We start from the raw sequence: 27734 nt of genomic DNA, 5'->3' as shown, positions 1-27734 counted from the left end.
TTATGTTATATTATGTTATATTATATATATATAATATATTTATTTCCATATATATATATATATATATATGTTTGGTTCTTTCATTTATGCTCAGCATCCCTACAATTGGAAGACACTTGTAACTAATTCATCTATATTTGAGTATGGATTATGGAAGCAACTTTGAAAAGACACTAACTTTAGAAGATGTGAGAGGATTTTACTCTTTCAGTGGAGCAGTAATCCAAAACATCACATTTCTATGCCTTAATACTTAAAATAAACTATTATACACAGTCATTGGAAATAATTTGGATATTCTGTTTTGCTTACCATAGTATGTAACAAGTATTTTTCAACTACTTCAGCAACAGCAATAATGCCACATAACAAACGAAAGCTTGCAAATTGATGCTATTCATCATCAGACATAATGGGTCCATTACCTAGGATCTTGCATACATGTTCAAGTATCTTTTTCTCCCTCATAGTCATTTTTTTCAGTTTTTCTTTTCCTCTAAAAACTAACAAAATAAATTATTATCATTATTATTTATTGTCAGAGACATGGGGGGAATAGTTTAATGGAAAAATCAAGGATAAACTACAAATGTATTGGAGATTAGTAATTAAAATGCATAGTGACATAATTTTACAAGTGAAGAAAACTCTTCACTTGCTTTTTTTCTGTCTCTTGGTGTAGACATATACACAAGATAACAATAATGTATAGCAGAGTCTATAGGAGTGAAGCAGTGCCCAAGGTAAAGGCATGCTCAACCCACTGGACACACAGTCTGCAGGAGCTGATAGAATGCACGTTTGGGTGTTGAGAGAGTTGGCTAATGTGTTTGAGGGCAGCCTTACATTGACATTTCATTGCAGTCAGGGGAGATTCCCCATGACTGGGGGAAAAAATAGAGAGAGAGAGAGAGAGGTTGGTCAGTCTAACCTCAGTGTCTGGGAAAGTTATGGTGCAAATACTCCTGAAAGCAATTTCCAGGAAGATGAGTAGGAATAGCCAGCATACTTTTATCACAGAGAAACTATGCCTCACTGGCCCGGTTTCCTTTAGTAAGAAGATGACTGACTCTGAGTACAAGGGAAGAGCAGTGGACATTGTACAGCTTGGTTATAGCAAGGCCTTTTATATAGTCTTCCACAGTACCCTTACAGCCAAACCAATAGGCATGGACTGGAGTAGTGAGTTACAAAATGGATGGGAAACTGCCAAACCAGTTGTCTTAAAGGGTTATGATCTGCAACATATATCCAACAGGCAGGTGGTTACTAGTAGCATCCCTCAAGGATTGATTTTGTCAATACTGTTTAATTTCTTTAATCAGATAGATGGATTCTGCCCTATGCAAGTTCACAGTTTATATCAAATTGGGGGAAAGTAGTAGGTACCTGAGAGCAAGAAATGGGACTGTTATTCAGAGAGTTATCTGTAAGATCTTACATTGCAAGTACGTCACAAGTATGAAATATGCACAGAGCCTTAATTCTCAGGCTTTTGATCATGCTTTCACAACTACCTTAAGCTCCGCAAAATTATGCAATTATGTCATAAATTCTGCCAACTCTGTGAAAAGACATAAACAAAGATTACATGTTTTCTTTGATCAACTTTTCATGGAATTAATCACTTCAAGGGTATTACACAATTGCAAGAGGGAAGAAAGGTTGTCTATGAACTGTATTTTTTTAGTGTGGATCATAATATAAAACTCAAGTTTTCAAAGGCAAAACTTCTCTGCCAAGCTTCTTTTTTTCTTTTTAGTAAAGAAAAAAAATAAAAATAAATTCTTCATAATGTTTCCTTCTTCCAGAAAACTAAGTAACAGTAATAATAAATATCCAAGATCAGATATAAATTATTAAATTCTTTTAAAAGGGTGTGTATTATAATTATTTTTTTTTAAGTATCTGCTGCTGAGTGGGTCATACATCTGCTTTCTATCAAGATTTTTTCATTATCTAGTTTACAGTATTTTAATTAAGAAAGTTATGTAAATTTAGAACAAGGAGCCTTTTCCAGAAACTACAAATGGTTGCTGATTATCATGTGATTGCTTACAAAATACTTGGTTTTGTAACAAGAACACCGTCTGAGGTAAGACTATTCTGACTATGTACTATTCTGAGGTAAAAGTCCAAAACAACAGAATTTTGATTTTGGAAGAAAAAGAGTGACCAGTTTTAATTGCTTTCATAATGAGTGAAAGAAGTCATTCACTTTTCAGTAAGTCAATAACAAAAACAGCCCTGAAACTCATTTAGAATTCATACTCTGGCAAGGCCACCAGAATTTATGAAATATTAGATTTCAGGTAATAAAGATGTCTCTGTATATAATATCCACAGCTCTTTTCTAGAACACCTAGGTTTCTGGGTTTTGATAAAACCTTTTACATTAAATAGTGGGGGGGTGGGGAGGAGGGGGAATACTCTGACAGTACAAACAGGCTTTTGATTAAAAAATAAATAAATAAATATTTTTTAAAAAAAAGATCAAACTGTGTTGTTTCATTTCTCTTTTCTTTGCAGAATGAAAGATGCAGAGGTAGATTTTTTTTATACTGAATCATTAGAAAATTAACTTTAAATCCTTATGCTTACCTTAGTCGTCATCATAGAACCTAAGCATTTGATAGTGGAATAAAGAGAAAAGCACTTTTGGCAATTTTGGTCTTAAAAACAGTTTGTGACCTCCCACATATCACAACAACATTAAAACAGAACCAGGTGTTCTTAACCTGTTTCATGCCCCTGATCATTTTTATCCTCTGATTATTTAAATAAGGGAACACTACAAATAGCTAGGTTGTGTGGTTGTTGTTTCGTTTTCTCCCCTCTTTCTGAAAGGGGAAAGAACAGCATAAAAAAAAATATATATGGACAATTAATAACATCTCTTTTTAAAATGTGCCTGGACACCTCATTAAAGTATGACAGGACAAACAAAGGCATGATTTTTACAGTTTCTTAGAAGCCCTCAGTATAGTGTTTATTCAAGCTGAACTCCCACTACAGAGGAAAGTTGTTTTGATCACAGACTGCAAGGATCAAACTTTCAGCTTTTAAGTCTTAATTATGCTCAGTTTTACTCTCTCCCGTCTGTTCACGTCAAAAGGTCACAGTCTCCACTAAAACATTGTCAGAAACATTTGTAATACCTTAGTGAGCAGACAGCATTAACAAATATTATACAATACTTTTGCTAAGGCTGTAGTTCATCTTATGCAAAAAATGGGCAACAAATTCAGAACAAAAGAAAGAATTGCTCAAATTGTTATTTAGCCTCTTTTTTTTTTTTTTTTTTTTTCTCAATTGTTAAACTGAATATTCATTTCAAGACACATTCAGCACTTGGTAATACAGCATAAATAGAACATTTGATGACACAACATATTTGTGCTTAATGAAACTTGTCTATAACACCAACTTGTCTATAACACCAACAGATATTAAATATTTTGTAAAGCTTCTCTACAGAGCACATACACTCATTTTACCTTCAGGAGAAGAGCACTGGCAGCTGAATAAATGTAAAGGCTTGAAAGCAACCTTCTTCTTGGGACCCATGCTTCGGGACCCAAAATATTAATTGCTCTAGAAACACTGTGGCTCTCTCACAATATTCATGCTTTTGTTAAAAATATGCAACTGTCAATTAACAAAGACAAAATAGAAGTTATGAAGATCTGGTTACAAGTATCAACTAAGCACCCTGGTCGACTAAGCACTCAAGCCAGGCCAAACTGGATGTAGCTCTCAATGCCTTTTCTTAGAGAGAAAGAGAGAGAGAGAGAGAGAGAGAGAGAAGTTAGAGGAGTCGATTCAAAAAAATCTCTTAATTTGAGAACTACAATTTATCTTTACACAATTTTATTAAATTACATTTTCACAATCTAACAGGAATGAAAACCCTAGCCTTAAACTAAAAGGCTAATACAAGTCCCCAGTATTTAATCTAAGTAAGGCAAAATGATAATGAGATTAGTCTCAAGACTATCACATGTCATTAAAAGCTTAGGTCAATATTGTAAAATTTATTATTTTTTTCAGTATATGAATTTATCACTGCTTATTATTCACTGAAAAAGAGGTATGCTAGTTTACCATACACCAAATGAAAATAACTTCTATATTTGTCAGGAGTAGGTTTCATCCGACTGCTACATAAATCATTGTAATTAATCCCTCTCAATTAAAAAAGTATTGAAAACTAAGATGTTCATGTGCAAATTTACCTTTGTTTTTACAACTCATTACTGTAATTATATATTAGTAAATGCATGAAAAGTTTTGGGACATACCAACCTTAGACAAGTAATAGCATTGGACTACATCCTGTGACAGTTTTATATTGCTGAAATAATATTAATTTAAATTGCAAGCAAGGGATCTTTGGTTGTATGGATGACTGTCAGGCATAAAACACTAAAGCACCAAGGGCAACAGAAGGGATGCCAAGGTTAATTCATTGAGATCAGAGAAAAAAGTCCTTGTTCTGATTTTGCAGCTTTGTTTCCCTGTTACATTACTAGTTCCCAAACTCATAACTAATTTGCTGGCCTACAGCAGTTATGTACACTGGAATACTTTTTTATTTATCTAAGGGAAGAGTAGAGACATTTAGTGCAAAAGCTCTGGAAAAGTTGATAAACCTATACCATGTTTTTTATTTATTTATTTTTATTATTATTTCTAAAAGAGAATTCCTTGTGAGAGACACCATACTGCTCTTTTCCATAGAACACCTCCTTACTCTGAAAGACCCCAAGCTTGAATGACATATATGTATATCAGAGAGAGAACCGTTCTGTCTCACATATTCAAATATTAATTCCCCTTTCTATATAACATCCTCATAATTTATTTGGTACTATTGGTTTGCCAGATTTTTTATAGTCTTTCTACTAGACTTAAGGTCAAGTAGAAATGGCAGTGACCCCAGAATTGCTTCATCTAGTTATCATGCATCTTTCCCTGCAGAAGAGAAGCCTTGAAGATCAATATTGAACTCGTCTAGGCAGCAGTAGTAATTACATTTAGTTAAGAGGAATTTTGTGCTTGTTGAGTCTAATTTTTATTTCTGACACCTGACAGATGGGAGCTAAATAATTTATGTATTATTCACATACGTAAAGACTCTGACTTTTATTAAGTTCAGTATCAAACATTTTGTTTCATATAAAATTAAGATCTTCATCCACCAAAGCGCTCAGGCCTATATTTAACTTTGAAGTCAGTAGAATTGTCAGTGATTTTTATTGAAGCTACATGTCTGCTTCATGAAGTACTGCTGAATGCATAACAACGACTATAAAAATATGTAAGTGCCAACTATTAAAGGTTTGATTTGCACATTACTAACACTGTAGATAAGAAAGCTGGATGCCTATGTTTCACTCTGTAATAGTGTTATTAGATATAACGCCAAAATGCAGATGTTATGGGCTGGGCATGAATTAACTTACCTCTGGAACCATCTACATATGTAAACAGATAAGCATTTGAACCTTTACAATCCTTTACAATACAAAACAATAGGCATTACAGTATTGTATTTATTCCTCTACTTATAGCATTTTGAGGAAATTTAACTGAGTAGAAGGAAAAAAAATATTTTATGCACATACAACAGTGGGGAAAAGATATATAGTGATAGTTTCCAATCAGTTAATGAGTTAACTGATTAGTTAATTAATTTATTGTATTATAAGATTTAAACTATCAGGTGTCACACTGCAGTTAAAAGTCATTAGTCTTTCAACATGGTTACAAGTAAAAATATTTTTTTGCTAATCTTAAGCATATATACAGGGGATTTTCTCAGGAATGAGTTGAAAAATAAAACAATGGAATTTTTGTGCTTTATCCTTAGCCTCATTTACAAAAATAATGATAGACATCATTTTAACTCCAACTGTAGTCTGTAAATTCTGGAAAGAATAGTTACCATGGTACCCCAAGCACTTTTAGCAGATTAATTCTTTCCCAGACTTGTTGCTGTTATGTCATTTAATGTGATTGCATGCTCAAATTGATTGATGATTTATATCAACAAGAGAATACTTGTTATCACCTAACATTTTCTTTTTCTACTGAAGTGACAGTCACCTTGATTTTATAGCAGAGGTATTTGTTAGATTGAAATACAAACTAATGATTTTTATTATTATTTATTTAACACATGGAATATACAATAGAAGGACTTCAATGGAAAAGCATTCAAGATATATTTTTTTTCCTAAAAACTTCACTTCTTGATGCTGTAGAGGTTTGTATCAGAAATATAAAGGTTGATGTATGAAAGCAGTATCTATGAATGGTAATACCTGCAAGCCTACTTGGACGTACACATCTTGGTGCTTGCGAGTATGTGCACGTGTGAGTGAAAAAGTGAGTGTTTGAACACCATAAAAGAACACATGTGAATGCATAAAAATAACTTGCTTAAAGATTTCATAATCTTCAGGTGAGGTGATGAGGCACTGGAACAAGTTGCCAAGAGAAGCTGTGGATGCCCCATCCCTGGAAGTGCTCAAGAACAGGATGGAGCAACCTGATCTAGTGGTAGTTGTCGCTGTCCATGGCAGGGGAGATGGAACTTGATCTTTAAGCTCCTTTCCAACCCAAACCATTCCATGAGTCTATGGTTCTATGATAACAAAAGTATTGCCTTCTCCTTCCATTAAGATTCCATACTGGGTTTTATTACACTACATTTTCTGTAACACATATGGATAAACTCAGTATCTCCGCCTTCTCAGGGTCTTGAGTTTGTCCTGGTAATGGGAGATGCTGAGAAGGCGGAGATACTGAATGCTTTCTTTGCTTCAGTCTTTGCTTCAGGGACTCCCCCGCCCGGGACTCCTCAACCCTGGCGGGAGGACAAAGGGTCTGGGAAATAGAAGGCTCCCCCCTGGTTGATGAGAGAGTGGCTCGGGAGCGTCTGAGTGGGCTCAATGCACACAAATTCATGGGTCCCAATGGGATGCATCCATGTGTGCTAAGGGAGCCAGCAGAGGTGATCGCCAAACCGCTCTCCATCATCTTTGAAAGGTCCTGGAGAACAGGAGAGGTCCCTGAAGACTGGAGGACAGCCAATGTCACTCTGGTCTTCAAGAAGGGCAAGAAGGAAGATCTGGGAAACTACAAACCAGTCAGTCTCACCTCTGTCCCTGGAAAGGTGTTGGAACAGCTTGTGCTGGATGCCATCTCCAAGCAATTGGAAAAGAAGAATGTTATGAGGAGTAGTCAGCATGGATTCACCAAGGGGAAGTCGTGCTCAACCAACCTCATTGCCTTCTATGATGGCATCACTAGCTGGTTAGATAGGGGGAGAGCGGTGGTTGTCATCTACCTTGACTTTAGCAAGGCTTTTGATACTGTCTCCCGTGACATCCTGATAGCAAAGTTCAGAAAGTGTGGGATAGAGGAGTGGACAGTAAGGCGGGTTGAGAACTGGCTGACTGGCCGCGCTCAGAGGGTCGTGATCGGTGGCAGAGTCCGGCTGGAGACCTGTGACTGGCAGTATTCCCCAGGGGTCGGTGCTGGATCCGGTCTTGTTCAACATCTTCACTGACAACCTTTATGAAGGAATAGTGTCTGCCCTCAGCAAGTACTCAGCATGTACGCCAATGACAGAAAGCTGGGAGGAGTGGCTGACATGCCAGAAGGCTGTGCTGCCATTCAGTGAGACCTGGACCAGCTGGAAAGATGGGCAGGAAGAAACCAAATGAGGTTTAATAAGCGCAAGTGTAGAGTCCTGCACCTGAGAAGGAACAACCGGAAGTATCAGTACAAGCTGGGGTAGGAACTGCTGGATAGGAGCTCTGAGGAGAAGGACCTGGGGTTCATGGTGGACGACAGGTTGACCATGAGCCAGCAGCGTGCCCTGGTGGCCAAGAGGGCCAATGGGATCAGGGTGTGCATTAAAAGGAGCGTGGCCAGCAGGTCAAGGGAGGTGATCCTCCCCCTCTACTCTGCCCTGTTCAGGCTTCACCTGGAGTACTGTGTCCAGTTCTGGGCTCCCCGGTACAAAAAAAGACAGGGATCTCCTGGAAAGAGTCGAGCACAGGGCCACAAAGATGATATGGGCCCTGGAGCATCTACCCTATGAAGAAAGGCTGAGAGACCTGGGTCTGTTCAGCCTGGATAAAAGAAGACTGAGAGGGGATCTCACCAGTGTTTATAAATACCTGAAGTGTGCCAGACAGAGGGATTTGGCCAACCTCTTTTGAGTGGTTTGTGGGGACAGGACAAGAGGCAATGGCCACAAGATAGAGCACTGGAAGTTCTGCACCAACATGTGAAAGAACTTCTTCACAGTGAGGGTGACAGAGCACTGGAACAGGCTGCCTGGGGAGGTTGTAGAGTCTCCTTCTCTGGAGATATTCAAGGCCCATTTGGATGCCTACCTGGGCAGCCTGCTCTAAGGAACCTGCTTGGGCAGGGGGTTGGACCTGATGACCTTTTGAGGTCCCTTCAAACCCCTTCAATTCTGTGATTCATTGAAATCTTAAAATTGGATTGAAAACGAGAAAGTAGAGCTCAGAGTCCAAAACTTTCTGGATCCATCTGGAGGTTTGGACTGGAGACAAAAAGGTAAAGGACACAGAATCTTTACAACAGTCCTCCATTAACAAAATTTATAAATAAATACATCTTTATGCTAAAACTTAAACCACCGAACCAAGCAAATTCAGTTTACAATGACCAGTCATAACAATGTAAGGATCTGTTTCAGTGTACCTACAATACTACTGGAACAAGACCTTCTGGCAGAGGACATGATAATGGGGTTATGGCCTGTGGTGGTTTTACTCCGGTGGGAGGCCGAGCTCCACCACAACCGCTCTCTCACGCCCCCTTCTCAAAGAGGAACGGGGAGAAAATACGATGAAAGGGGCTCAAGGGTGGAGATAAGGACAGGGAGATCACGCAGTAATTATTGTGATGGGCAAAACAGACTCAGCATAGGGAGATACTAAGATTTATTGCCTATTACTAACAAGCTAGAGAAGTGAGAAACAAAGGAAAGAAACCAAAAGCACTTTGGCCCCTCCATCCACCCTCTTCCACCTCCTCCCCCCGAGCGGCGCAGGGGAACGGGGGAATGGGGGCTATGGTCAGTCTATAGAAATTCTTCTCCGCCGCTCCTTCTCGGTCACTCTCGTCCCCTGTGCTGTGGGGTCCCTCCCACGGGATGCAGTCCTTGCTGAACTGATCCTGCGGGGGCTGCCCACAGGCAGCAGCTCTTCAAGAACTGCTCCAGATATGGGTCTGTACCATGGGGTCCATCCCTCAGGAGCAAACTGCTCCAACCTGGGTCCCCCACGGGCAGCAGCTCCTGCCAGGTCACCTGCTCCTGTGTGGGCTCCTCTCCACAGGCTGCAGGTCCGGCCCGGAATCTGCTCCGGCAGGGGTCTTCCACAGGCCGCCGTCTCCGTCAGTGCAGGTCCACCTGCTCCACTGTGGTCTCCTCCACGGGCTGCAGTGTGGAACCCTGCTCCACCGTGGTACTCCATGGGCTGCAGGGGGACAGCCTGCTTCACCATGGGCCTCACCACAGGCCGCAGGGGACTTCTGCTCCGGCGCCTGGAGCACCTCTCCCCCTCCTTCTTCGCTGACCTTGGTGCCTGCAAGGCTGTTCCTCACTCCTCACTCTCCCAGCTGCTGTGCGGCACAGCTTTTTTTCCCTGTCTTAAATCTGCTCTCACAAAGGCACAAAACAACATCACTTACTGGCTCAGCTCTGGTGAGCAGTGGGGCCCTTACCAAACATGGGGCAGCTTCTAGATCCTTCTCACAGAAGCCACCCCTCTGGCCCCCTGCTACCAAAACCTTGCCATGTAAACCTACTACATGGCCATACTTTATTGAAAAACATTGCTTTTACAGATATGGAAATAAAAATGTACAGTGTGAAGGTTTTCAGAGATTATCAGAATAAAAGCTCTAGCAAATAAGAACAATTATTTAGGGTACACATTTTCAGAAAGACCACAGAACCAGTAACATCTTAGTTTTTAAATATTTTGATTTTATAAACAGGTACTGATTATTTAAGGGAAACTATGTTCTTTTCAAATCTGATCTTGTATTAAATCTACTATAATGAAAAGGTAGGGGTGAGACAAAATTCAGGAAGATAAGAGTATTTTAACCTAACTTTTTGAGAAAATAGCTTGGGGAGGAAAAAGGAATTATAAAATGAAGAAAAAATGAAAATAAAAATAAAAAATAAATTAAAAGTGTGTTACATGAGGAAAAAAATAGTATGCCAAAGAAGACTTATCATAAAAGTGTGGTGTATATTGTGCAGGATATATATATATATATATATTTTTAGACTTTAAGGAGTTTCATATTCCTCAGAATACCTATCATTTAAAAAAAAAAAAAAAAGTGGAGTAGAATATAGGAGGGTATAATAAAAATTTACTCTGAATTAGAGATACTAGAGGTTTCTGAAATTATTTGTGATTGAAAAGACAGCATACATATATATCAGTAGATACTTACATGTTCTACTAAATGGAAGGTGATTACCCTAACATAATATAGAGTGTGTGGCACTATCACTGATACTCAAATACATATAGCAGATGTTATTTTTGAAAATCCCTTATTTGTGGCTCATAAGTTTGATTTTTATTTTATTGGCTGATTTTTTATCAAAACGCAAACCAATATTTACCTATAAAAAGTATCATTACTTTGCCATCAGGCAAAAAACAAAAACACCCATCAGCCAAACAGCAACAACAAAAAAACTTTAAATTATATTGGTTTCCATAGCTCCCTAGCATCTTCCACTATATTTTTTTTTAATTAACCACCTTCTCTTGTTGTGCATAACATCTACTTATAATTTTGCAGATGAACAATTCTAGGAAGTAATGATAGCGCGAAAATGAAATAGCTTAGTTTGACCTCTCCTGCTCCCTAGCAGTTCCCATAAAACAAATTATCATGATGATCTCCGAGGCTGCTGAGGCCCTCAAAAGAAAAATAAACAAGCAAAAAAAAAAAAAAACAACAACCAAAAAAAAAAAAAAAAACAAACCAGACAAATAAATAAACAAAAACAAATAAACAAAAAACAGTTATTTTCTGTGAATATGTTTGCTCTAAATACTTAGGCAAAATAAAGTAATTCAAACATTATTTTTCTGGATAGTGTTTGTGTTGCTGCAGCAGAATCAGCAACGAGAAATGTTAACCTTTTTGAATGTTATGCATGAAACAGACTGTTTTATATATAACTCTCAGAAATAATTTATAAATCTAATTCAGATGTATAAGAGATGTATAAGATGTATAAATCAAAACACTTTTGACATGCTTCTTAAACTAAAGTTCAGGAGGTGTATTCTTAGACACACTGGAGAACCTGCTTTCTAATTTCTGTCAATGTGGCATAATTCATATACTCTAAAAGGACAATCTAGTAGTATTTCTTAACTTAATGACTAAATTTCAGAAGATAAAGAAAAAAAATCAAAATTTCTTACACTAAAATTCTCATTCATCTTGACAACTAGTGTTTCCCTTGTTTGTTTTGAAGTAGGAAGAAATTTTGAAGAGATTTACGTAAAAACTTTTCCAAAGTCATGAAGAGTTAAACTTGGAAAAATAAATAAATAAATAATAGAGAGTGGCACCTTCTGCATCCCTCAATATTTAAAACAGAAAGGAAGAGGTAAACTGAAATAGGGATAGAGTCACTGTGTCTCCTGTGAGGAACAAAGAACTGAACTTTGCATCAAGATTTAAACTTTTTACTTCTCATAATAAGTTAACTTTTTACTTCTCACCAAGAGGCAAGATCTAACAATATGAATAATAATAATAATAATAATAATAATAATAAAATCAATCCAGTGAAAGAAAGTGCCCTACACCAGAGGAGTCTGGGATCTCAGATTAAAAACTGCAGAATAAAAATATAGAGGATAAGACTGTTATTTCACAGAAAGCAACATGAATAATGTTGATATGCTGGACATGAGAAAAACTCTTTATTTGTGCATATTGCACTGATTCTTTGTGTCATTCTTAAGTACACTGAAGGAGTAGTAAAAAAAATCTATACACATTTATTGGTATCAGTTGAGGGTGGGTTACAAAAACATGGAGAATTTTAGAAGTGTTTAAACCTGTATGGAATTACAATATATGGACAAATAATAATAAATGTAAGCCTTGTACAATTAAATGTTTCTGTATGTTTATATGTTATTCAAAGTATTGGTGATCTTTATATACACTAGAGTATATCTGAGCCAATATTTATTGTACAGGCAGATATAATGAAATTGAGCTATCTTCAGATGTCTTCTATAGCTGTTTAATGTAAAGAACGTATGTAGGGATGACACACAGCCTTTCTTAAATGTGTTAAGATTGGATTTATGTACTTTTCAAATCACTACAAGACTGTTGCATTTCTTCACTTTCTGCAACAAATACATTTTATTTTTTTTTTTTTAATTTGGGTTAGTTAATTCAGAAGAAAATAAACCTCACCTATATAGCCCAAAGGCAGTTGATGGGCTTCAGTCCAGGAGGAAAGAAAAAAATAAGACACACATAAACACAAAGAAAGAGAGGATAAGAGTATTTCAAAAACATAAAATGTAAAAAACACCACCCATGCAAAGACATTAGCCAATATCCTTCACTGCTAATACATTTTGGATGGACTAAAGACACAAAAAGAAATGTATATTTCTGTTGTATCTGTACAGCTCAATTCATATTAGAGTCCTGCTTGCTTATTTGTAGTGTTTCTGACTAAGATTATTCTTCCTGCAGCTGCAGAAAGAGAATAAATGAATGATCCCCAAGGCTAAACTAAACAGAAATTGGATACGTAGCAGCTTCTTTAGGCTCACAGCTGAGAAACAGTGGTGAAAAAAAATCCAGCCCCAGTGACTTTTGCAGTTTTTTCTGCAGAGTCTGCCTAGTGATGTGAAATGTATTATGTAGCTTCTCTGCTATGATTTACATCTAGTTCTGGTAAGTGTGAAAACTTCCCACAACTTTCCCAAAACTACTTCAGATGTCAAATGACACAGGGAGGGAGCAATACCAGGGCTCAGTCAGAGTAAGTTCAGGGCTCTGTTCTTAGTAAGGACATAATTCTAGCAAAATCTTGCTGAAACAATTAAAAGTTGTGGTTAGGCCATCCCATGTATGCATTTGTTTGTCTGGAAAGCAGATCATTTACACAGAGAAATTGTATTGCTTATACAATTGCTTTATTGCTTCTTGGATCTGTTCTGAAATGACTTAGAATATGCTGCCTGCAAGAGCAAATGATTTGATTTTATGGCTCAGATCTCCTCAAGTATCACATTCCTGGATCTGCAGGAAGCCTCTCTGGTACAGGGACTTCATAAACACACCAGGGGCTGGTTGAAGTCAAGGCGTCTAGCAGGAGCAAAGAGCCTGATTGATTTCAGCTAAGGGCATTTCTTCAGGTGGAAGGAATGGGGCTCCAATTGACAACTTCTCATGCCAGGCTTAAACAGTATTCAATATGGAAAATGTTTTGCAATGACTGAGACATTCTAATGTAAGGCATCGGTAGTTAGTCCTTCTAATTTGGATACCTCCAGGACAACCCCAGTGTTTGTTATTGTTGTTCATTACTCAGATATTTTTTTAGAGATAAAATTTTTTAGGGACAAAACTCTAAATGTCAAGTACATATTAAGATCTCCCAAGTTTTGCATACTTAAAGCTTTGCTCTCCTAAGATATCTGTCCTCATTTCAAGGATTTAAACAAGAAAAGAGTGAAATAAATGTTACTTATTCTTGATTAAAGCAGGAAGTAACATTTATGTCATAGGTGTCCTCCATAATTTTCATCCAAGATTAGGAGTTGGAAGACAGTATTCCTTCCCCTTTGAAAGAACCAAGAGCTTTTATCCACCAAGAAATGGAAAAGGAAGAAGAAAATGTACACCTGAAGAACTGCCCTGAGCATTCTAAGGAAAATTCACAATGAGAGTTCCACAGAGCTGAATGCCACAGAAACCAGAAACTCATTTAAGAAAAAATTCTCTGTGTCCACCTTGATATCTCCTGGTTGAGAAAAAATCATCCTGATGTGTTGCAGTGAGTATTGCATACCTTCCTCAGGTCATCTCCTCTAGGTGACCTTTACAATTGGATCAGCCATCAGGGGAGTGAAGACATTTCAGGTTGGTGTCATTCCAAAAAAAAAAAAAAAAAAAAAAAAAAAGTTGCTTTTAAAGATTATCTTTCCATATTGCAAATCCTGAAATTTTAACAACCTCTTCTGAACTGTTTTTCTCATGTTGGCACATGCAACATAAAAAGCTACATGCCACAAGTGATTACCTTTCTTCAAAAAAGTTGAAAAAGATGCATCTAGGGAGACTGAGCAGCAACTATATTGAGTTTACTGAGACAGTTCTCCCTCTATTGGCATGAAATCAAGGACATGGAAGAATGTAGATAAGATATATTCACTGTCATTAAATATACATATTCACTTGTCCCACAACATTAAGATTGCTTTAGAATATCAAAAATCCAGAGAATTCAAACAGTTGAGCAAATCCTAACCTGAAGAATCGATTCATGCAAAAAGATGAAATGTGGGAAAAAAATATGAGTTTTTATAATCCCTCTTCCCTAACTTTTCATTAATAAGAGGTTTTCCATAGCAACTACATAAAGTTATATTTGCTATATTTGCTATATGTGCTGTAGCACACATTATTCACATGCATACAGTCAGTCGGATCCAATCTTATATTTGGTGAAAGACTAAAAAGAAAATTATGCAACTGATTGCATAACCTTGTATGCAGACTAGATGTGGATACTACAGTAATCAAAGCAGGAGCCAAAGAATGAATCAAAGGGTGTAAAATGGTGTTATAGTAACAGGCTAAACTTGTAGTTTGAGTTTAACACAGCTGTATATAACACCTAGCTTAAAAGAGTACTCAGAAACCATAAGAATTAAACAGAATCAAAGTTAGCCAGGCTTAGCCCACTGAAAGACTGGGACAAGCAGAGTTGCTTGTGAGCACACACTGACTGACAGCTACCACAACCCAAATGCCTCTCAGAGGCTATGAAAACAGATATGCCAGTATCAAATCTTTGACTGGAAGGACCAAGGACCATAGTGTATGACACATATAAACAGGTATTTCAAGTTTCAACACTGTTACAGTGACAGCCAGTTTCTTTCTTTCTTTTTTTTTTTTTTTTGACATAGCCACATGAGTATCTCTGGACTAAGTCAGTCCATTAATGTCAAAACAATTTTCTTTGTGGTTTCTAAAGTATGTGCCAGGAAATAGGCACCTTTATCAACCATACAGCTGTCAGCTTGTCACCTAGGTGAGGTGTTCTTTCTTTTCATGCGAGAGGCCTCTCCTTCTCAGAGAAAAGAAATGGGTCCATGGTTATTCACTGTTTTGATGAGCTGATTAAATTCTGTGTTAAGCAAGAAGTTAGCAGAAATAGTGGATTCAAGAAAGACTAGAGCATATAATGTGCCCACAAGGTGCCTTACTTAACAAGGGGGCCAGGAAAGGAAACAATGAATTGGATCTTTAAATAAGAAACAGAACTTTCTCTAGCAAAGAGAATCATGATCCAGGAAATACGTATCAGTCAAAAATGCTCTCTCCCCATTATCTCCAATCAATGGCAAATGGACAGCACTCAGAAACAAGAAAGGAGTTACCTTAATTACACATTATCCTACCAGGTCCAGGTATGGAGAATCTACACACATTAAGTATCCATAGCAAAAATGTGTAACATGATGTGTTGTTTGGCAAAAGGGTCTTTGGCTATCGAGCATGGTAATTTTTCATTATAAGAATAAATGCAGCTTGATTCTGGGCAGAGAATCATAAATAGGCAAATTTGCCAAACCCTTTTCTATGTTCGAACTGTGTCTGCACAAACCTGTCAGTATAACAATATGTATTTCTATGGTTAAAGAGGCCCATGTTGATACTGTCCTTTATGTGGTAGGGAGTAGACTTTCATGACTTTGAATGTGGACAAACATCTCATTCCCTGCGTAGTTCTCCTGGTAAGCAGAAGAAACTATGATTATTTCCTGTTTGATGAGCAGATTAGTATTGCTATAATCTCCTGGCTTTGCACAAATCCTATGTGTGAGGAAAAAAAAAAAAAAATCATATAAATACCTCACATAGATTTCTTCTTTTTGAAGTTCCTGGGCAGTACACAGAGGATTTAGTAAGAGTTTACTAAAGGCACCTCACAGCTATTTCATCAACTGTGTTGTTTCCCACTTCTTTCCTTACTTCATCCTCTTCTATAAAGATTGGAGTGAAGAATTGTGTGGGGGAAGGGGTGAAGGGGAGCAGGCAGAGCCCCTCAGCTCTCTTCCTGCCCAGTTCTCATTCTGAGTGTGAAAAGCTACAATGAGGCAGAGCCAAGCTGCGCCCACTCTAAGGTGCCCTAAAACTTGGTCTCTCCCAGGGAGAAGGATGTGAAGTTAGCTCAAAAATCTGGAAGTACAATTGTCTGTTAGGGCTTCTCTGCTAAATTGTGCTGCTTGCTCCACAGCCCTGCTAACTCAGTTCTCTTAGGCAGAGGATGAAGCAAGTCTCCCGTGCAGTGGTGAATGGGAACTCCCAGATAGGAAAGAGCTCCCAGGAACAGCATGCAGGAATGTTCACAGTGCCCATGTTAACCTATTGGGATGCACAAGGCAGAACCTCTGACTTCTTTTCTATCTCCACCTCAGTGCTAGCATTAATATAAAGTCGTCTAGAACAGGAAAAAAATAAAAATAAAAAATAAAATAAAATAAAAGGACTGTTGCCTATTTTTGTGAGGCAACTGCATGAAGCTCAATGTTATGAAAATTAGTTCCTTGCGAGATGAAACATTCAAAGACAAGAAAGAAAGCAAGGGCAGAAATTGTGTTGACAGACCTATATCATGTGGGACGGCTAAAGGAAGAGGAGCTGGTGAAAGGCTCCAGACACAGCTTTTCTTTTTTGAATCAGCAGAATACTTTTATAATAAAGTAGGAGAAAACTGAGAATAAACTCATATTAGTGATTTTTGTGTGTGCGTGCAGTATCTCCTTCTGGATTACACAAATATGTTTTATTCCTATTCTAGGAGACAATTCTTTTTTATAGAATATATAGCCATTATGACATGCAGTGATTAATATTTCTTTGGTCATTTCAGAAGAGGCTGTAGCTGTATGTCATTAAATTGCTTCTGTTTATGACAGATTAGTGAATAAGATGTTTTTTTATAAACCCATACTTGCACTGAGATCTGTAGATAGATCTACCTGTAGATCCACCTGTCAAAAGAGCTCTAACCTCCCTTCCATCCACAGATGATTGCTGTTTCCATGACACCCGCATCCTCTCCATATTAGCCATGCTAATGCATTAACCACAACCCAGTAACTCACATAAACCTACACATGCTTTGGGGTAGGAGAGTCGAGGGGGGAAGATCTTTCCCCTTAACATGTTTGTACAAAGCACAGAATTGAAGCAAGCCTTTCCACTTTTTTCCCACATTACTAATGTGAAAGTCACCTGAAGCCTACCCAATTCCACACAGGATTTCAATTCTCCTGCTCATATTTCAAGTAGAGCAGCCATTTGTTATTCTGTTGTTGTTTTTAGATAGTTTTGGTTTTGTTGTCATTTCAGATCAGAGGCAGAGAGCTGTTCCCTTGCTGTGAGCAAAAAGGACACACAAACCACTGATGAGCCTCATAAAAAAAATAAAAAATAATAATAATAAAAAAAATGCAATGTTACTCAATAACAAACATGAAAGTCTATGGGCTGTTAATAAATAAGAAAGTGAAATCATTTGTTCTCTCATGTACCTGGACTACAGGTTCTTTGCTTTTCTTTTCTGCACAAAACTCTTTTCCTTCAAGGTTATGTTAAAACTGAAAAAAAAAAAAAATATTGCTCAACTGCATTTTTCTTGTTATTCATTAGTAGGAGAGCAGAAAACCCTTTTTGCATGCATTATGTTACATAAGTCAAGCTTACATCCAAATGCTTTTAACCAAACCTCTTTCTGTAACACAAACCTGAAAAAGCCTGCAAGAGGTTTCTTCAGAAGGAAAACTGAGCACCTTTAATTAAAATTAAAAACTTTGTCTAATTGCTATAGCAAACAGATGAAGGACCAAAGGATGTCTCTCTTAAATATAAAACACCGAGTTAAATAAAACCTTCTTGTGGTTCTTTACAATTGCAGTCATTGTAGAAATTATGAGATAAAATCCCAATTCATAAAGTAAAAATTTTCATTTTTTGTTGTCCTTACTTAAGAACTTACCTCAGTCATTGAATGTTAAGTTTTAATCACAGAGTTTGTTGCCATAGAAACTATGACTAGGTTTATTGATATTATGATGTAGGTTTATGACACCACAGTTGAAATTTTCCACTTTGAATAGTTAACATTAATTAAAGCACAGAGTAGCAGGTAATGTGTTGCCTAGCCATGTGCTTACTTTTCCTCTTCTGATTACTAGATTTCAGTCCACTCCAAAAGAGTGGATTACACATAATTCTGCTATCTAAGTAATTTGTAAACACACAAATAATTAAACTCACATCATAGCATGCTAATATTGCATCATAATTTGATGTAGCTCACCGAATCCTCAGCATTAACAGAGATAATTGCCTCTTCCACAAATCCACTCACTTATGAATTCATTATTTTTAAATCTTTATTTTAGCTGAAGAGGAAATAGTTCTGATTCATTTAAAGTTACTCTCTTGCATCTGGGATTTGTCTAACAGGTTAATGAGTCACAAAATGCTCTGAAATCCATTTAAGTGTGTAATTCTGAATATATGCCAGAGCCTCTGTGACAAGGATTTTATGAAGCTAATAGCAGTATTGTGCCTGGTAGGTTTTTGAAGTTATTAAAGATGAAGATGTCACATAGCATAACACAATCTACTCACAGATAAAGTCTGTTTCCTGATCATAAAGTTGTTTGTACCAGGATATTAAAGAAAAAATGTGGAGGAAAAAAACAACCAGACAAACTTCATTTCTATTAGAGAAAAAGAACCACAACACTCCGGATAAAACAATACCCAGGACAATACAAGGCTGTCAAGCAGGAGGGGAAACCCAGATCAGAAACCAGGGCTCTCCCAGCATCTAGAGGTGGTTGAGTCATGTCAGTTTGGGAAGAACAAGTACTCCAACATGATGGGTGATACTGAGCAGAACAGCCCCTTCTCAAGAGATCACACTTTAAAAGAAAGCTTAAGAATGATGTATTTTGGGAAGGCTCTAAGACTATAACCTTATAAGTCTATTTGAGAAACACTTGTGGCCTAATTAATGAGACCTGTTTGGACTTTGGGCATCTGGAACATAAATCTTGTCCAGTTTGGCAGGAAAGCAGGTTTGGTGTGAACAAGGTCTGGACAGATCCAGGGACAATTGGTGCAATGTTCCCAAATCCATCAAATATGCAAGTTCAGACACCCCTAGAGCTAGTTATCCACCCACTGGTAGAGGATTTCTCAGTTACAGTTTTGCTTTTACATGAAGCCGGCAGAAATAAAACTTTAGGCTCTTCTACAGCTCCTACTTTCAAACTGAAAAAAAATGTTTTTAAGAGTGTTATTGATATTAAAAAAATCTCTAAGGTACAAAATATAAAGAGTTTACAACAGTTAAGTAAGGTACTGTGATGAACTAGGTGCAGCATCAGCCTTTCCTGTTTAGGCGGAATAATCTTCCCAGAATTATCATCCACATGATCTTATGTAGGACTCAAGCCACCTCAAAGAGAAGTATGGTTAAGCTACTGTCATCAACATGTTTCTATCAGACCAAAGTTTGGTGGGCTTTGTTTTTGTTTTCAGCTTGCTCATGAAACGATTTTGAATTAAGAAAAAACTCTGATTAGCAGAAGAATCCTGAACTCAAAGGCTAAGGGTCATACACAATACAGGCAATAATTCATTAAAAAAATCTAGTCTATAACCTACATTAGAAGTAGTGTACAAAAGGCCAAGATGCACAAAAATAATAGTGGTAGAAGGACAAAAAGATATCAACATGTTAGGATACATAAGAATCATTATTATTATTGTTGGGGAGTGTGATAAGACAAAGAATAATGTTTTTAAACTGGAAAAAAAAAAAAAAAAAAAAAAAAAAAAGTATATTTAGATTAGATATTAGGAAGAAGTCATTTACTCAGAAGATGGTCAGACACCGGAACAGGTTGCCCAGAGAAGCTGTGGATGTCCCATCCCTGGAAATGTTCAAGACCAGGTTCAATGGGGCTTTGAGTAACTTGGTCTGGTGAAAAGGTGGCCCTGCCCATGGCAGAGAATGGGAAATCAATGAACTCTAACTAACCTTCCAGTCCAAAATATACTATGATTCTATGGTTGTACTTTAAGGCAAGTTTCTCCAGAGATCTGGTTATTAGATTGCCATTGCCTTCTACATAAATGCCAGCCCTTAATCTAATTAAATTCATTTACGATTAAGCAGCTGAGCCATAAAATCTTAAGCAAATGTGTTTCAACAGTTGTCATAGCTAAGAATGGTGAAATAATTTATTCTTAAATTCAGACACTGTGATGGAACAAGCTGGAAGTTGATTTAGACTATGAAATGTAAATGGCTGGTCACAAAACTTAAGTGACTATTTACTATGGAATTTATTGAGAGAAAAAAAAAAAAATCCTGTCTCTGAAGAATGTTCATCACCTTGCATACTAGTTTAAAGTACCACGAAAAGCAGCAAAAACATTAAATGAAGCTACATATAGACGCTCAAATTGTGCACGTTATTTTGATACAACAGCACTTTTCCTTCTCAAACTGCAATATACGGTTCTTCATTCTAATTGCTTCTCAGCACTTGATTTAAATCTTTGTCATGTTTGCAGATTAAGGACTTCTCTGCCAGTTCCTTTTCTGGGAGAAGCAGCAGCAGTAGAAGATAGGAATGCCATCACGTAAACTGCGCAGGCAGTATGTAACAATTGTCTCCCCAGGAAATGCCCCTGCTTGTTAAATCAAACGCCACTCACACTTGTTCTTACTGATAACTGTGATTGCTAGTGGAAGAATACTTCTGATTAAAGCTCCCAGTTCCCAAAAGGAGAAAACTGTGATACAGGAAAAGTTCCCTGGGTCAAGTCTTCATAACCAAGGAAGGAACTCAGTTTTAATACAGAAAGATTTGCTTTTTCAGTTGTAAGCACATGTCAAAGCATTGTTCAGAGCAGAAAGGAAACACATTCTAACAAAACCTGTCTCTTTAGGCTTATCTCGATGGAGGAGCACTATGCCTTCCCATCTTGAACTCTTTGCCCTTAGGCATCCTCCTTGGTTGTCCGCGGGATGTTCCCTTCATTTAATCTTTACTATTACATTCAACAAAAAAACATTCTGTTTCCTCGTGTCTTTTCAGTCTCTGAAGTTTTTTTTTCTCTCGAGCCCGGGAAATTTTTCAAGAGGGGACCACCAGAGGGCAAAGCCAGATCATGAACATCTGAGCACACAGTGGGTCTGTCAATCAGCCCAGCCTGCGGGGGGAGGAATTATGCCGGCAGCACAGGCTCATCCCAGATTCTCAGACCAGACCTTCAGACCCCTGGATGCCCACAGTTCACACACTACATGTCACGACTCCAGCTATTTGCAAGTACCAATAAAATAAAAAATAAAATAAAATAAAGTCTGTCTTCAGGAAAACCTCAGCATCTGTGGGATCAGGAATCAAAGGCCTGATTGTATAATTAGACAACAGCCTCATTAACCTGATAACCTCTTTCAGAGCTTATGGGAATCTCAAACATTTTGCTGTAAGAAGTTAAGGAGAACTTAGAAAAATGAAAGGAATGATTCATACTCCAGCTCTTCATTTTTAACTCCTATTAAAAGAGATATTACCCTGGAGACATCTTAGTAAGGAAGAACTTCTTTGCAACTTCTTCTCTGCCATTTTCTCTAATTCTGAGTGACCCTCAAACTTGGATACAGTCTCCAGTTTGGCAGGATTCAGTCATCATATTCATGTGGCACATCTGAAATCACTCTGGGGTAATTAGCTGTCACAAGAGAACCCATCTTATTTTAAAATGATAGCTGCACAATGCTTATTTGAAATTTATCTGAAGGATTTAGAAAATATACTTTTCTTCCTTAGAAAGTATCCAGCCCAAAAATATATATTGCAAGTGTTTAATGTACCTTTTAAGAGAAGGTCTCATTTAAGGCAAACCAAATTCACCCATATCTGCCTAGACTTCAGATAAAACTCCTGTCTCTGCTCCTCTGTAAAGTCTGCTTCCCTTCTCCCTTCCAGTTCACTGGCTTCCAAAGTGTTAATGTTCCCTTTGTCTCTGTGTGCTACCAACAGAGGTAACTACACTCTCTAAACAGTCATTTGCCCTGCTTTAATATACAACTGTGCAAACTGCAAAAAAACTTGCAACCTTCCCCCATCTCCTGAATCCCTGACTTCAAGTTCATGTCCCTCTGTGTGTTACTCATATTGAAGATAATTAATTACCATAGAAAATAAAGTTTATGATCATCCCTACTAATGTAGTTTGAACTATTTTTGTGAACATATTTTTTTCTTAAGCAGCAATACCATCAACAACCAGCTATTTACAGCATAAGCAAAGAGAGGCTGTTGCATGCCATGAAGGCCTCAGATCTGCTTCTCAAGGCACCAAACAGCCCCAGCGCCACATACACGTACCCATCACCACAGCTGATATTCAGTTGGAATGAACTTAGGCTGATGCAGACACTGGCATATTACCCCTCTAGCTAGGGGTGCTAGTGCTAGGACGGCCTAGTGGTGAAAAATCCCTTTTCCAGTCAGAAACAATTCAGTATGCACTAAAGATCCATGAAGCATGTTTCACATCAGCAACATCACTGTGGAGTACTGCAAATGCAGTGAGGCAGTCACTTGGCCAGCAGATCTCAATGTCAGAAAGTTGAGCAGACTGATAGCCAGATGGATGGAAAAAGGCAGTGCTAACAATCACTAAAAACAAGTGGGCTGCTGTGCCCACAGTCCAGGAAATGATCCATCTGAAAGTGATTCAGGAAGGCACCCATCCATTTAAAATCCATGAATGGAAAGTGTTGTGATGTCTAATTCACAGGTTTTTTGGCCTGACTGCACTGAAAACATGTTCCTGGAGGTACCATGCTGGGTACTTTCCTGAAGCAGGTTCTCCAATTCCTCATGCAAGCTGATGAGCCTGGAACAAGAATGTGGGTGAAGGGAACCAAAGGAACCAGACTCTAAGAGAAAAAAATGTTCTTCATTCAAGCAGAGAAAGTTTATTTCAGATACAAAAGATGGTGAAAGCCCTACATTTTTTTGCTTTTTGGAGGTAATCTGAGCAAGCTTTTATGAAAGCTGCTCTGGGAAACTTACGGCCAACCTCCACTCTTCAGATTCTTAGAGAAGAGAGATCATACAACAGCGGGAATCTTTAAAATTCATTCTCAACTAAGATTACAGTTACAATACCATCAAGAGGACTTTTTCCAAAACATACACTTCAAACAACATTAGTAGTTTTCAGTAAGTTTTAGTGTGTATGGATGAAGACTGGGCTGCTACTGTTCAGACTAATATTGTACTTTATGTCTCTTCAAAAATACAGCAGATAGTGACTATATCTTGTCTTTATAGTAAAGACATTTCAGATGGGGAACATGTCATTACACAACTGAACTGTTACTTTTAATGTCTAGTAGCAAAATATGCAAACTATTAATCCTTTAATCTTCATCTTTATTATAAATGAAATATTCTAAATAACATTTGTAGCATTTTTGAAATGTACCAAGGTTTTTCTGAAAGGAACCTCACCCTTCAGAGGAATTCCTACTAATGGACAACATTGTTTTTTAATTTTCTCCTCCTTATTTAATATTATTTTGTTCTCATGTGAACTTATGTTTTTTGTTCTGGTGATACCCTCCTGTTGATTACTGTGCACTTCACCATTTGTGACATAACAGTTAGCATTGTTATGGAGAACAATTTGATACTGAGATCAACAGGAATAAGGCATTAAAAATCACCACATACCTTGGTTTTGTACATTTCTTTGAATTAAAAATATATAAAACATATCATGAGATCTCTACAAGATAATTTTATGAAGAACCAGCAACTTTTGAAAGGTTCTTTTATGTTTATAATTTCTTGAAATGAGTGGGCTTAGAAAAATAACTCTTCTATCATTGGATTATAAAAAATAAGATCCATAAAATACATTTTATATATAATATTTAAGCTACAATGGAGATTTATTTCAAGTTCAGAGACTGTGGACCATTTCGAAGTCTTATAACAGGATAGCAAACAATGTAATCAGCATATATTTTTAAGAATCTTTCAGAAGCAGCACTTCAGGTCTCAGAGCAATTAAGAATTACTATACATTTCTGTCACTGGGGAAATACTCCTGAAACTCTTCAGCTCCCCTGATATGCTTTACAATGCAACAGAATCTACATCTTTGCTTTTGATGCCGTACTGAAGCAAGACAGAGTTTTTACTACTTCTACTTGCATCCCAAAATATTTGTGTTTTAAAATCTGAGATAAATTTGAAAAGACATGGATAATACGTTTTACATTTCATCTCGAAAACAATAATTTTATGTCATTAATATCATTTTAAATCATTGATAAATGACTTAAATATGTAAGTAGACAGATTTTAACAGTATTAATAAAACAAGTTGAATGTTTTCATCAAGCCACAAATCTACAATAGAGGTCCTCACTCTGCTGCACCAGACAACTGTCACAACATTTTCATAACATAATGCTTTCTTGTCTGGCCCCTACTCTGTCCAAATACAGCTCCTTCTTTCCCCTTCCATAACTGTCAGGCAGTATCTTTCAGCACTTACCTCACTTAGCAGTGCCTCTAAACAAAAAGTGCTGATAAAGTCATAGTATGGAAAGCAAGGCAAATCACAGTGCAATTTATCTTTTAAAAGGTAGCATGATCACTTACCACAATCCTTCCAAATTAGCCTTATGCGGCAAAATTCTGTTTATTTGTATGGTTTTAGTCATACCTGAATATGTTCCATTTAAAATAAATTTCACAGTGCAAGAAAAGCATTATGATTTTATTACCTAAATTGCATCAGTGTAAATATTGCACATAAAGCAAAATGGCCATTTTAGACTATTAAATATTAAGGTACAAAGCAATAACAAAACAGAATTCCAGATGAAAACATCATGGTCATACCCAACAATGACATCTTTTTTCAAAGTTCTCAACAAGGTAATCAAAGCATCAACTTTCCAAAAGCAGTCACATATCACTTACAGAATAGGACACAGAGCAAGATGTCATTTTATCCAGCAGATATTTCCTAACCCATGCAAGAAAATGTTCTTGAAGAGGTAGAAAAACTCTGCACATGGAAAACTCAGCAAGGCATGCACTATCTGTATACTATCTGTTCAGACAAAACTTTCAACAAAATATGGAAGGCAAGACAATAAATAATACTGCTTCATAGCTTCAGGAATATAACTTTTGCTTATTTTGTTTTTATTTTTTAGGAACTAATTAACTAAATTATATTACTTGAAGCTCTGCAGTAGTTTTGAATCTTATCTGTTCAATTCTACAGACAATATCAATTCTCTTTAGAGATTTGAAACCTGTCTGTATTTATTATTTTGCTTGCCTTTCCTTGGAACAACAAATCTCAAAACAGTTTATCATACTACAGTACAGCTCCAGTGCCTTGACATTGCATCAACCAGAAAGATTGTTATTTTCAGGGATTTGTGACTTCACAGTCACTCTACTCTATAGTGCACCTGATCTCTGAGGGAACTATAGAAAGAAGTTTTCTTTTTGAATTCCCTAGTTATGACAGTCTCTAGAGACTTATGAAGGAGCAATCCTAATATATGAAATTAACTTAACTTAAATAAATAAATAACAACCATATAACATTTAGTTCTTTTCAATATAATTAAGTAAAATGGGAAACTCACCAGATTCACCTGCTTATTCTTCATTTGGGCAGCCAAATCTCAGCAGAACAACTGCTATGAACCCAGCTGTCTTTTCCTCATTCTGGGAGATGTAGGAGATGAGATAGGATCATCTCTATCAGCAGAGTGCAACACTGGTGCATTTCTACAGCAGGGAGGCGGAAAAAACAGGGGTGGAGGGAGAAGAGTCAACCTTCACAGCAGTTTAAGAGTTCTTGCATGTTGTTATTGCTGTAGGTTTCCGTGATTGGCTTTAGCTGATCTTCTCTCCTCTGACATTGCTGCCTGTTGAGCTGGAGAGCGCAAAGGAAGACTAAGCACTGTATGTCTTCAGCTGTCTCCTGCAGTAAGTCCTGCTGTTTTATCAACTGCGGAGACAATCAATACCTGGGGAGGGAGAAATTTTGCCACCTGTCACCTGAGATAAAATGATCAATTTCCTAATTCTAGTACTAACACCAGCTTCAAAGCCAAGCAATAATTATCCCAGCTGGTTTTTAAAAGGATCTATGAATGACACTGATCATGATTATTAAAACTGGTGTGAAAGGCATTGTGGCATGTGAGTTCATTTGGTCTATTTATAGATTAATTTTTCTCTGTTTATTGAGTCATGTTGAATTCAGGAGGGGATAAGTTTTCCCTTGTGAAAAGAGCTTCCCCTTTTCCTTGTAGGTATCATTACTCGCTGGATGCATAAATTGGCAAACCTTTCACACTAATGGCAAACTACAATAAAACAGTTGGTGGTTACTTAACAATTCACTTTATTTATTTATGGCTGAATAAATAAAGACTGTAGTGAATTAGCTTTGTCAGAGTCATATGGGGGCTGAGAAGATGCTGTTTTCTAACATCCTGAGGGGCACAGGCTACCAGACAAAGCACCCCTACAGACTGAGCTCTGCTTTCAAGAATTGCTTATTGCTCTCAAAATCAACATGCTCATCAGATCGTTTCACTTCTTTGTAAGCAGTGCAAGGGGCTTTAAGAAAATTCAAGTCACCACTAGATGATTCTGTGATTCTGTGATTTAGCAGAAGGAAAACAAAATCACAACGTATTACTGAAGCTTGTCTCAGTGCAACTTCGCACAAGCCTCAGAAAATTGAACAACTTATTAGAGAAGTAAAAAATAATACCATGACCAGAAACAAACATAAGGAGGAGATATTTTCATCTTAGTCATATGTGATTTTATTTAATTTTAGTTTATCAAATATGGAAAAGTTTATTTTGGCCTGAAAGTCTTCTAGACAGTGGGAAGCTACAAGAATCTCAGGTTTTGTTCATAGGCCTGACTGTGATATTCAACTAGAAGCTCTTCTGTTTCAGTTTCCTTAGCAGTTGCCTCTGTTACAAAAATTATATGGCAGATGATATATAGACACATTTTTGCAAGATCTTTGTCTGTTCAGAGTATACTGGTGAATGCTGCTTTATTTTGTAACAGTAGTTGAGATCTAGCAAGGAGGAGAACACTATCAGCAGGGTCACCTGCTACATGACAAAGCCAATTTCAGGTGCTTTCTCTGTTCCAGAGGACCTAAGATTTCTCTCCCGTCTCAAAGCAGAGCTCCCTAGCAGCTTGAGTCAGAAGTCATGTTGGACTTTGAAAGAGAAAGGCACCCCATTGCTGCTGGGAGCC

General features: G+C 37.3%; 1 protein-coding gene across 1 annotated transcript in view; it reads right to left on the bottom strand.

Annotated features, from left to right (window-relative positions):
* Window positions 1–26215, bottom strand: part of TRPM3 (transient receptor potential cation channel subfamily M member 3) — a 466535-nt gene extending 440320 nt beyond the window's left edge. Inside the window, exon 1 of the mRNA XM_035309095.1 lies at window positions 26087–26215. Within this exon, the coding sequence (XP_035164986.1) occupies window positions 26087–26110 (24 nt within the window). The 5' untranslated portion in view covers window positions 26111–26215. The remainder of the gene's footprint in view (window positions 1–26086) is intronic.
* Between the last annotated feature and the right edge of the window lie 1519 nt (window positions 26216–27734).

Source organism: Oxyura jamaicensis, chromosome Z, assembly GCF_011077185.1.
Source record: "Oxyura jamaicensis isolate SHBP4307 breed ruddy duck chromosome Z, BPBGC_Ojam_1.0, whole genome shotgun sequence".
Lineage (NCBI taxonomy): Eukaryota > Metazoa > Chordata > Aves > Anseriformes > Anatidae > Oxyura > Oxyura jamaicensis.
Note: the sequence above shows the minus strand (reverse complement) of the source record. Positions and strands in the feature narration are given on the sequence as shown.